The sequence below is a fragment of the Babylonia areolata genome, chromosome 3, assembly GCF_041734735.1.
Source record: "Babylonia areolata isolate BAREFJ2019XMU chromosome 3, ASM4173473v1, whole genome shotgun sequence".
Lineage (NCBI taxonomy): Eukaryota > Metazoa > Mollusca > Gastropoda > Neogastropoda > Buccinidae > Babylonia > Babylonia areolata.
In genome coordinates this window covers 255,930-268,881 of record NC_134878.1, presented here as the reverse complement: position 1 = coordinate 268,881, position 12,952 = coordinate 255,930, and the positions used below count along the sequence as shown (strand labels likewise).

The 12,952-nt window shown below is 43.4% G+C and overlaps 1 protein-coding gene across 2 annotated transcripts in view; it reads left to right on the top strand.

Moving 5' to 3' along the window:
* Positions 1-12,952, top strand: part of LOC143280410 (patched domain-containing protein 3-like) — a 58,124-nt gene that overhangs the window by 13,655 nt on the left and 31,517 nt on the right. For both annotated transcript variants that reach the window (XM_076585045.1, XM_076585044.1), the window contains exons 10-13: positions 1,152-1,403; positions 2,597-2,774; positions 4,686-4,817; positions 6,065-6,186. In XM_076585045.1, the coding sequence (XP_076441160.1) occupies positions 1,152-1,403; positions 2,597-2,774; positions 4,686-4,817; positions 6,065-6,186 (684 nt within the window). The remainder of the gene's footprint in view (positions 1-1,151; positions 1,404-2,596; positions 2,775-4,685; positions 4,818-6,064; positions 6,187-12,952) is intronic.

The window sequence follows — 12,952 nt, the reverse complement described above, 5'->3', positions numbered from 1 at the left end:
TGTATGTAGTGGCTGTCTGTCATCAGGTGATACCTGCCCTGATTGTATGTAGTGGCTGTCTATCATCAGGTGATACCTGCCCTGATTGTATGTAGTGGCTGTCTGTCATCAGGTGATACCTGCCATATGTTGTGGTTGTCTGTCATCAGGTGATACCTGCCCTGATTGTATGTAGTGGCTGTCTGTCATCAGGTGATACCTGCCATATGTTGTGGTTGTCTGTCATCAGGTGATACCTGCCATATGTTGTGGTTGTCTGTCATCAGGTGATACCTGCCCTGAGTGTATGTTGTGGTTGTCTATCATCAGGTGATACCTGCCCTGATTGTATGTTGTGGTTGTTTGTCATCAGGTGATACCTGCCCTGATTGTATGTTGTGGTTGTCTGTCATCAGGTGATACCTGCCCTGATTGTATGTTGTGGTTGTTTGTCATCAGGTGATACCTGCCCTGATTGTATGTTGTGGCTGTCTGTCATCAGGTGATACCTGCCCTGAGTGTATGTTGTGGTTGTCTGTCATCAGGTGATACCTGCCCTGATTGTATGTTGTGGCTGTCTGTCATCAGGTGATACCTGCCCTGATTGTATGTTGTGGTTGTCTGTCATCAGGTGATACCTGCCCTGAGTGTATGTTGTGGTTGTCTATCATCAGGTGATACCTGCCCTGATTGTATGTTGTGGCTGTCTGTCATCAGGTGATACCTGCCATATGTTGTGGCTGTCTGTCATCAGGTGATACCTGACCTGATTGTATGTTGTGGTTGTTTGTCATCAGGTGATACCTGCCATATGTTGTGGCTGTCTGTCATCAGGTGATACCTGCCCTGATTGTATGTAGTGGCTGTCTGTCATCAGGTGATACCTGCCCTGATTGTATGTAGTGGCTGTCTGTCATCAGGTGATACCTGCCCTGATTGTATGTTGTGGTTGTCTGTCATCAGGTGATACCTGCCCTGATTGTATGTAGTGGCTGTCTGTCATCAGGTGATACCTGCCCTGATTGTATGTTGTGGTTGTCTGTCATCAGGTGATACCTGCCCTGAGTGTATGTTGTGGTTGTCTATCATCAGGTGATACCTGCCCTGATTGTATGTTGTGGTTGTTTGTCATCAGGTGATACCTGCCATATGTTGTGGCTGTCTGTCATCAGGTGATACCTGCCCTGAGTGCCTTCTGTGTCTACGCTGTGCTGGGCATCTTTGCTCTGTACGTTCTGGTGGCCACCTTTTTCTCTGCCTGCCTTTGTCTGGATGAGCGACGGCGAAGACGCAACCTGGATGCCTGTGTTTTGTGCTATCGTCACAAGGACTACACGCCCAGTGCATGCAGTAAAGGTTCCTCCCTGTTACAGGTGTTTTTCAGCAGGTTTTATGGACCCTTCTTGATGAAGTTACCTGTGAAGGTGAGTTGGTGTACACATTTTGATGTCATGTCTTTCAGTGCTTGAGTGTGTTTGTGTGTGTGTATGTGTTTGTTTGTACATGTGTGTGTGTCTTTTCGTGTTTGCTTATGAGTGTTTTTGGTTTGTGTGTGTGTGTGTGTGTGTGTGTGTGTGTGTGTGTGTGTGTGTGTGTAAATTAGAAAACTTTATCATAATAGCCACAGCTTGTGTGTGTGTGCATGTGTGTGTGTTTGTGTTTGTGTGTAAATTAGAAAACTTTATCATAATAGCCACAGCTTTTGTGTGTGTGTGTGTGTGTGTGTGTGTGTGTGTGTGTGTGTGTGTGTGTAAATTAGAAAACTTTATCATAATAGCCACAGCTTGTTTGTGTGTGTGTGTGTGTGTGTGTGTGTGCACAGAGATAGGTTTGTCTGTTCTTTGTTGTATTTGTCTTGTTTATTTTTTTTTTAAAAACAGATGTAACATTGAAAAGAATTAGAGAATAACACACCACTATTTCATTATCATTTTTAATTCAATTTGAAAACACAGAGAATTGCATGTCATCCAGAATAACTAAATATGCTTTCCATGGAAGAAAAATGACAACACAGATTTAATTTAATCACATCTCTTCTTTTATTTCTTGAGAGGTTGGACTTGTGCAGAAGTTTGTGAGTTGAGATTGCACTGAGAAATAGTGGGTCTTTTATTCATGTTTTCATTATAACATTTACTTTTTCACTGCACTGACAGGAAAATTCATATATGTAGTTTTAGGCTTAAGGTTCTGCAGTAAAGCGAGAAAATAAAACAAAACACGAGAAGGACAGACTGATTATTTGTATTTAATATTCAGAATCATTATCGCATTTCAGTCTTGCCCCAATTTAAACTGAAAAACTGCCAGTGCAAGCTTACTGTTCTGTAAGGTAATTTATATTGCTGTGGTTTAAAATCGATATATTGTTTTCAATTGTTACAGAAAAATCCAGCATATATTGCTCAAATTTAAAACAAATATCATTTCCTTTGCTGTAGAAAGAAAAATCAGCGTATATTGCTCTAATCAAAAACAAATACATTGTTCCTTTTACTATAGAAAAAAAATCAGCATATTTGGCTGACAACACAGTACAGCTGTGTACTGATCCATCAGGAATTTTGTGTTGATTTGGAAACAGGACCATGATAAAGATTGTTGTTTTTTGCAGGTTGGTGTCATTGTCATCACCATGGTGGTGTTTGCTGTCAACGTGTGGAGCTTTACCCTGCTGAAACAAGAGTTTAAGCTGGCTACCTACATTCCAAGTGACTCATATGCATATCAGTTTTTCAGTTCAAAGGAGAGACTCTTTGACACAGAAGGAGTGGATGTTTCCGTGTATTGTGGTGAGTTTACTGTGCGTTGACATTTGTTTCATGCTGTCTTAGGTGCTGAGAGGTGCTGACGTCAGGATTGTGTTGGATAAGTTTGTCACTGAAGATGAGTTTGACCAGATGAAAGGAAGATATTCTCCTTACTGTTTATGACCGCCCTTTATATGAATAATCTGTGTCAGGACTGACGGGATAGTTGTTTTCTGGTAAACAGCCAACCTTTGCTCTTGTTTTGTCCCATCAAATATCACATAATGTATAATGTATCACATAACATACTGAAAAATTCTTTTTGGCATATCAGTAGAGTGACACAATGGTGACTGTCTGTCTTTGTGGTTGGTTAACCTTTATTTTCCTTCAGTCTTTGAAAGTGTGAGTGCAAAGATCAAGAATTTGTATTTCATCTTTCAACCCTTGTGGGTCATTGGTGGTTTAATGTAAATCATTGATGGTTTAATGTAAATCATTGGTGGTTTAATGTAAATCATTGGTGGTTTAATGTAAATCATTGGTGGTTTAATGTAAATCATTGATGGTTCAATGTAAATCATTGATAGTTTAATGTAAATCATTGATTGGTATTTTGCACCAAATTTAGAAGAGCAATTAAAGGATATGAAACTGGTAATTAAAACAGATAAATAAACAATTAACCATCTTGTCACCTTTCCAGTTTTGATAAATTTACCCAAACACATTTACCTCCCTGCTTTCAACAAATTCCTCCCTGCTTTCAACAAATTCCTGCTTGCTTTCAACAAATACCTCCCTGCTTTCAATAAATCTAAAACAAACAAATGAAAAAAATAAACAAACCAAAAAACCAAAACAAAAACAGAACCTCTACCCCCCCCCCACCCCGCCCCACTCCACTACCCCACCCCGCCAAAAAAACCACCCAATTGAGTTTGATTCAGATTTTTCTTTGGAATGAACTGATTTCAAAGATGTGCATACTTAATTTTAAAAAAAGTTATTTATTCTGTAAATGTATCTTGTGTTTACACTGCTTGACATATATAACACTTTGTCAAAGTACAAGCATGAAACTAACAGAGTGTGTGAGGTAACTGCCGTGGAAGAGATCACTGTTGAACCTAGTTAACTGGGTGACATAAAACAAATGCATGCACACATTCATGCACACACAAAACCCCGGTACCTGTTTCCTCATTTTTCATTCTGCTTTAACACCTGAACACGTACACACACTTTCCTGTGCTTGGTTACTCACACAAACCCAGCCACACACAGCACACACCAGTAAACACAATGTTTATGAACCAGTGCTAATTTAAAACACACAAACACACACACACACACACACAGACCATTAACTTGTACAATGTATATGTGTTGGCTTACATGTGCCTGCATCACCTATGCATTCATATATATATTTGTATTTGTATTTCTTTTTATCACAACAGATTTCTCTGTGTGAAATTCGGGCTGCTCTCCCCAGGGAGAGCGCGTCGCTACACTACAGTGCCACCCATTTTTTTTGTATTTTTTCCTGCGTGCAGTTTTATTTGTTTTTCCTATCGAAGTGGATTTTTCTAGAAGAATTTTGCCTGGAACAACCCTTTTGTTGCCGTGGGTTCTTTTACGTGCGCTAAGTGCATGCTGCACACAGGACCTCGGTTTATCGTCTCATCCGAATGACTAGCGTCCAGACCACCACTCAAGGTCTAGTGGAGGGGGAGAAAATATCGGCGGCTGAGCCGTGATTCGAACCAGCGCGCTCAGATTCTCTCTCGCTTCCTAGGCGGACGCGTTACCTCAAGGCCATCACTCCATATATATATATATGTATGTATGTATGTATGTGTGTGTGTATATATATATATATATATATATATATATATATATATATATATATATATATATATATATAAACACATGTATTTTTCATTTCAGGAAATTTCAGCTATCTGTCATATCGATCTCAGCTGGAGGCCATGTACTTAGACATCTCCACAAACAAGTTTATTCAGAATGGAACCGTCACCGCTTGGTTCATGAACTACCATACCTGGTTGAACCTAACAGGTATTTACTGCTGTCATTTTATTGATTTTCAGTGTGTGTGTAATAAGATCCACTCTTTTATACGTGTGTGTCTCTTTGTTTTTGTGTGTGTGTGTGTGTGTGTGTGTGTGAGTGTGTGTGTGTGTGTGTGTGTGTGTGTGTGTGTGCGAGAGAGAGAGAGAGAGAGAGAGAGAGAGAGAGAGAGAGTTTGTCTGTTTGCATGTGTGAGCTTGTATGATGATCAGATCAAAATGTTGCCAATCGAACTTCTGAACACATTTATCATATACCAACATGCATAGAACCTATGTAGATAACAGTTTGTGCCAAAGGCATATTTGTTGCCATTGCTTGGTAAAGCTGTGTATAAGAGAGGCATTGTACACAACAATTTGAGTGAATTTTTTTGTTTAAATCCTCATAAAATGCATATACATGCAGGTACAGTTTCTGTGGCAGACTTTTTTTTCGGTTTGTTATTTTTAATAATACATATAAATTTATTTCATTTTTAAACACAGCATATTACTTTTGCATTGATGAGTATAAAGGTGTACATGAGGAGAAGAAAAAACAATACCCAGGCTCTACTTTACATGATAATGATTAGCGCTTGGGCATGGTCATGTTTATGTAATAGAGAAATGTTGTGTGTGTTATGTGGAATCCATGCATCAGATAATCTTGTATTCCATGGAGCAACATGTCAATGAGTTTTCATCAACAGTTCTTTTCAAACACTGTTAATTATATTTTGTAGGATTTAAAAGTGCTGGCCAGTTTTCATCAACAGTTCTTTTCAAACACTGTTAATTATATTTTGTAGGATTTAAAAGTGCTGGCCAGTTTTCATCAACAGTTCTTTTCAAACACTGTTAATTATATTTTGTAGGATTTAAAAGTGCTGGCCAGTTTTCATCAACAGTTCTTTTCAAACACTGTTAATTATATTTTGTAGGATTTAAAAGTGCTGGCCAGTTTCCTTCTGTAAGTGTCTCCAATAAGTTTGCTGGATTTAAGCAGTTAAAAATCGGCTGGATTCCAGAATTTCTTGAATATACATTTTAATTTGTTAGATGTAACACAGTGATGCATGCAAGTGGCAGTGTGCTAACTTAGTTAATCAGTCCTTTCAATCTGTTAAATTTCAGGTTGTTTGAATAAACATGGAAGAAAAATGAGTAATCACAAAAAACGACAAAAAGACAAAAGAAAACCCAGGCTGTAAAATGTTGGGGTCAATAATGGCAGGACTTGTGTGGCCACAGGTGTGAACGTGACGACAGAACAGCAGTATATCAACAACCTGCAGACGTTTCTGACCTCAGTGGGACCAAGCCTGGGCCACTTTGTCTCCTTTGATGATGAAGACAACCCCTCTGCTATCATTGTAAGTCACTGGTGTTTTTTGGATGTGTACAAAATGATGTTTTGTTTTAAGGGGACGTTCACTTAGCCTTGCTCTGTGACTGAGTGATTATTGTCATCAGGAGAAGTTTCAGTTTTCAGTGTCAGTTTCTCAAGAGGTGTCACTGTGTTAGGACAAACTGATAATCGCTACACCCCATCAGCTAGACAGGTCCCTGACAACAGCATAACCCAACGCACTAGTCATCAGCTAGACAGGTCCCTGACAACAGCATAACCCAACGCACTAGTCATCAGCTAGACAGGTCCCTGACAACAGCATAACCCAACGCACTAGTCATCAGCTAGACAGGTCCCTGACAACAGCATAACCCAACGCACTAGTCATCAGCTAGACAGGTGCCTGACAACAGCATAACCCAACGCACTAGTCATCAGCTAGACAGGTCCCTGACAACAGCATAACCCAACGCACTAGTCATCAGCTAGACAGGTCCCTGACAACAGCATAACCCAACGCACTAGTCATCAGCTAGACAGGTGCCTGACAACAGCATAACCCAACGCACTAGTCATCAGCTAGACAGGTCCCTGACAACAGCATAACCCAACGCACTAGTTGTCTGCTAGGCAGGTGCCTGACAACAGCATAACCCAACGCACTAGTCATCAGCTAGACAGGTCCCTGACAACAGCATAACCCAACGCACTAGTCATCAGCTAGACAGGTGCCTGACAACAGCATAACCCAACGCACTAGTCATCAGCTAGACAGGTCCCTGACAACAGCATAACCCAACGCACTAGTCATCAGCTAGACAGGTCCCTGACAACAGCATAACCCAACGCACTAGTCATCAGCTAGGCAGGTGCCTGACAACAGCATAACCCAACGCACTAGTTGTCTGCTAGGCAGGTGCCTGACAACAGCATAACCCAACGCACTAGTTGTCTGCTAGGCAGGTGCCTGACAACAGCATAACCCAACGCACTAGTCATCTGCTAGACAGGTGCCTGACAACAGCATAACCCAACGCACTAGTCATCAGCTAGGCAGGTGCCTGACAACAGCATAACCCAACGCACTAGTCATCAGCTAGGCAGGTGCCTGACAACAGCATAACCCAACGCACTAGTCATCAGCTAGACAGGCCCCTGACAACAGCATAACCCAACGCACTAGTCATCAGCTAGGCAGGTGCCTGACAACAGCATAACCCAACGCACTAGTTGTCTGCTAGGCAGGTGCCTGACAACAGTATAACCCAACGCACTAGTTGTCGGCTAGGCAGGTGCCTGACAACAGCATAACCCAACGCACTAGTTGTCTGCTAGGCAGGTGCCTGACAACAGCATAACCCAACGCACTAGTTGTCTGCTAGGCAGGTGCCTGACAACAGCATAACCCATCGCACTAGTCAGTCATATGTACATGTGTGCATGAGTGCACACTTATACATTTGTGTGCCTATCAGAGTGGATTTGGATTTCTTCTACAGAATTTTGCCAGAGGACAACACTTGGGTTGCCATGGGTTTTTTTCAGTGCGCCATGTGCATGCTGCACATGGGACCTCGGTTTATTGTCTCATCTGAATGATTAGATGCTCAGATTGATTTTCCAGTCAAAGTTGGGAGAAAGGATGAGAGATGAATCAAGCCCAGACCTTCACAGACAGTGTGTGGCAATCAGCAACTTGACCATTCTGCCACCTTTGTCTTGGGAGGAGACTCACTTCAAATGGTGTCCCGCACATGTTAAATTACGCCTCACCTCTCACGCTCTCGCCCTTTCTCCCAAGTTTGACCAGAAAATCAAACTGAGTCATTCGGATGAGACCAAAACTCAGGTCCTTTGTGCAGCACACATTTGGTGCAGTGAAAAAGAAGCCATGGCAAAATAGGTGTTGTCCTGTGGCCAACATTGTGTGAAAAGAAATCCACTCTGACAGGTACACAAACATACATGCATGCACTCCAGGCCTGACAAAGTGCGTTGGGTTATGCTGCTGGTTGGGCAACTGCCTAACAGTTGCGGTGTGGCGTGTATGGATTTGTCTGAATGCGGTGACACCTTTTTGAGAAACTGACACCTCTCCTATGTGTGTTGCCCTGCCTTGGACACCAGCCAGCATGCGCTGTCCAGCCATCCTGGTCCTGTGCCAGTCTGCAGCTGTCCCTTGTTGAATTACAACAGACACTACTGCACACCACCCTAGTGACTCAGCAGCTGTGCAAGGTCTCCTCTGGTGTGTAGCCTCCTGATGACCTGACATAGTTGCCTGTTGAATGCTAAAGCTGAGACTTGGGCAGGCAAACCTGAGTGTGGCTGTGTACGGGGGATTAGAATGAGTGGTGTGGGAGTAATGCCACTAAAACAGTGCTGGTGGTGTGGGAGTAATGCCACTAAAACAGTGCTGGTGGTGTGGGAGTAATGCCACTAAAACAGTGCTGGTGGTGTGGGAGTAATGCCACTAAAACAGTGCTGGTGGTGTGGGAAAAAAAAATTGTGTTTGCCAAAATGTATATTGAGTTCATTGATGTGACTTTCAGTGTTAAAATGTTAAAAAAACAAAATGATCATGCAAAGAAATGGTGGTGATTTTAGTTTTTAGTTGAAGATGCACATTGTTTACACTGCCTTTCCTGCGTAAGAACTTTTTTTCTTTTTCTTTTTTTTTTGAGAAATCAGTGGATGCGTAAAATTTCTGCAAATGAGCAGGATAGTCTCAGCATCCTTGGAAGGCTCTTTCCTGCTTTTTTTTTTTTTTGTTCTCTTGCTCTCTTTCTCTCTTTTTTTAGTTTTGTTTTTGTTTCTTTTTGTTCCTTCCATCATCATTTTTCTCCTTTCTGTTGTCTTTTCTTTCTCTTTCTTTTTTTTTTTCCTCTCTCATCTCTCTGTTCTGTTTTCTCTCTCTCTCTCTCTTTCTTCCCCCTGTAATCTGTCTTCTTACCATTGTCATGTTCAAACATTGTCAAGGCCATGCAACTTATAAAATTACATACAGGGTAGTTTCATGCACAATGTCTGAAAGAGGTGAGGTAGACACGATCTCATTCTCTCTCTTTCTCTCTCTCTTTCTCTCTCTCTCTGGAGGCATTAGTTTTACGGAACGTCTTTAAATGTACACATTTAAATTGACCACTTGAGTTTTTTTTATGGATCCGTATAAGTGCTCGGGTATCTTGGTAGACATAGATCACATCTTGCGTAATTTGAGCTCGGTTTCAAAGATAAGATATTGTCACGACCCCCCTAGGGAAGAGGTCGAGAACTATTTTAAAACCTAACACCCAACCCAGTTCACCTGACAACACAAACACAGAATACAGATATTTCTCTTCCACACAAAATTTATTCTCTTCCGCTCTGTCTATCCCACTCACGCAAATGTAATCAAAAGCAATTTTCCACACACACACTCAAGGAGAAGACAAATCACCCCAAAACCAGGACTGGTACACAGATGCTTTAGTCTTTGGCGGGTTCAGGAAGTTTTTCCACTTAAAAGAAAAAAAACACAACAAAAACAAAAAACTGACACACGGCCCAGACAAACTTTGGCGGGTTCAACCCAGGGCACAAGCCCCCACTCAAAAGGCCTAGGTGCCAGGACTCGGCATACAATGCCAAACAATGGACCAGGCTGCAAGTCAAAAGGCCTGGAACACAGGACAGCAGTCACAGGGCAGGAAGGGGCGAAGACCCAGGACAGCAGTCACAGGGCAGGAGGGGCGAAGACCCAGGACAGCAGTCACAGGGCAGGAAGGGGCGAAGACCCAGGACAGCAGTCACAGGGCAGGAGGGGCGAAGACCCAGGACAGCAGTCACAGGGCAGGAAGGAGTGAAGACCCAGGACAGCAGTCACAGGGCAGGAAGGGGCGAAGACCCAGGACAGCAGTCACAGGGCAGGAGGGGCGAAGACCCAGGACAGCAGTCACAGGGCAGGAAGGAGTGAAGACCCAGGACAGCAGTCACAGGGCAGGAAGGGGCGAAGACCCAGGACAGCAGTCACAGGGCAGGAGGGGCGAAGACCCAGGACAGCAGTCACAGGGCAGGAAGGGGCGAAGACCCAGGACAGCAGTCACAGGGCAGGAGGGGACGAACACCCAGGACAGCAGTCACAGGGCAGGAGGGGACGAACACCCAGGACAGCAGTCACAGGGCAGGAGGGGCGAAGACCCAGGACAGCAGTCACAGGGCAGGAAGGGGCGAAGACCCAGGACAGCAGTCACAGGGCAGGAAGGGGCGAAGACCCAGGACAGCAGTCACAGGGCAGGAGGGGCGAAGATCTGGGTCACCAGACGAAAGGCCCGGGACACACAGCACACAGCGAGAGCTGGAACATTACGGAATGTTCCCCCCTATACTGAGCAATATTAATTCTAACGATAATTAACAAAACCCATAAATGTACCGCACATTCAAAATACAAAGCTGGAATATAACTTTGACAAGATGAATTACAGAACTCATATACGGCACTCGCACTCTCTACACCTAACATACAGAGCCAACGACCAGCTTTACACAACAATGAACTAAGGTAAAATTGTATCATTATTTTAAAACTCAATAACAAAACTAGCGAAAATATTAACCGACACAAGAAAAAGTACATATTCACGCACTGGTAGCACAAAAGTGATTAACGAAATAAGATTATTGTGTCAAAACCTAACGTACGCCTTTCTTGTCGAACCTCTACCTCTTTACACACCTACATCCCTGACAGAAGTACAACTAAGCTAAGTAGACAAGCGGCTTCTTACCTGCCACAGGTGGCGTACACTAACGACCACCACAAAGACACGACGACGACGAAGACAGACGAAGAAACACAGAAGTGGCTCCCATGGAGGACAGCCGGTCCTCACTTCGTATGGTGCCTAGATGTCGGGGTAGCTACCCCACCAACAACAGGAACGACCCGTACACTACGGCAGTCGGGCTGCAAAAGCCCCATTTTTGCAAGCTGAATATTCGTTGGGTAAATGTTATGGATAAATTTGAAGTGGAGTATTCTCAGACGGGATTCATTTGTGCATTCATAAGCTAGGTTGAAATAGTCTTTGATATTGATATCTAGTTTGCGCTTCCAAAATTGTGTTGCACATATTTCATGGTTTTGTTTGAGGGCAAAGTGTTTTCGGATTTGTTTGTTAGATAACGTAGTGAGGTATCCCTCTGTTGTTGCAATGTCTTTGGGGGTATCCTCTTTGTGGGCATCGTTGGATAGATGCTGTTTCCATTGTTCTGGTATTGCGTTTATGATGGCATTGTATCCAGGTCTAGAGAAGATAATATTTCCATGAGAGCTTCATTTTCTCATGGTGAGTGTGGTTTGCCTGCGATGTTATCTAGATGGCTTATTGTTGTGTTGAAATCATCCAGTACCCACAAATGGTCGTAGTCTTGCTAATTTATCTACGGTTGAGTTTGGTGCATAGCAATTAGCGATGATGGTTATTTTGTTGTCATGCATGACTCGAATTAGTAGTATTCTCTCTGCTGCATGAATTAATTCTGCCTGCATCTGCTTAAGTTTGGAAATGAGGATAATGAGTCCATTGCTTCTGTTAGTTCCTGCACTATAGAATATGCTTCCCGACCATTGTCTATCGATTTCGTGCATCACATCATCTGTAACGTGTCTCCTGCAAACATGCTATGTCTAACTTTTGTTTTCTGAGGAAGTCAAATACAACTTTTCTTTTTAGCTTATTTCTCAGACCTCGCACATTTAAAGTACCAATACATATATCATGGTTCATAACTGGTATGGGGATAACATTTCTTCAGATTTCTGTAGCAGATAACCAAAATCATTAATCATAAATCACAAGTCCATAAAACGAAGCCAAAGGTCGTGAGGGAGAGGTCAGACCGGTGGGGAGAGAACACGTGCTAGGTGTCGGCCCCTTCCTGCATGCTGTCTGCTGTCTCTTCCTCTCCTCTTGCTTTGTCCGGGGCCACTACAGTCGGCCGTTTGCTGTCCGGCACTGGCGTTGTGGGAGATTCACTCCTCTCCCTTTTTTCCTTCCTTCCAGCAAGGCTCATTGTTACGGTGTGTGTGTGCGCCGGCTTCACGGGACTGGCTGCTTTCTGGCCCTGCATGTTACTCGCATCACCTCTTCCGCACACTGGCGCTTCTGGTTGACTGCTGCCCTGTGGCTTGCATGCTGCTGGTGTTTCTGCTTCTTCCCTAACTTCTTCTTCCTCGGCATTGAGGGGCACCGAAGAGGGGCAGTCCATTATTTTATGCCCCTGCTGCAGGCAACCTTTGCAGACCACCTCCCCTTCACAGTTAGCTGCCACATGTCCTTCCTGCAGGCATTTGTTACACTTTTTTGGTTTTTGTTTTTGTTCTTTGTGATAAATGTCTGCACTGAATACACTAATTTTCATGACTGGCCTCAGTGGTGTGTTTGGTACCGTGATGTAAACAAAACGGCGGCCAGTTTCAAACTGGGTCAGTCGCCTGTCGGGGTTCCTTGCCAGCTCATTTCTGAGAGATGACCGTAGCTCTACCCCTATCTTTTTCAGAGCTGCTTCAATTAGTTCGTTACTGATACTAAGCGGGATGTTATTCACCCACAGCTTTGTGGTGGGTTCTTCATCCCCCTGGTCCTTGTTAACAAAAGGATTCCTATCCAGGAGAGACACTCGTGCTCCCCTAAACAGTAACAACTGGTCTCTTCTTCATTATGCGGATATATCCGCCACAGACCGCGAATCCGCTGCGCCCCCTGAATTGTTCCTCGACCGCACGCAGCCTCCGCGGCAAC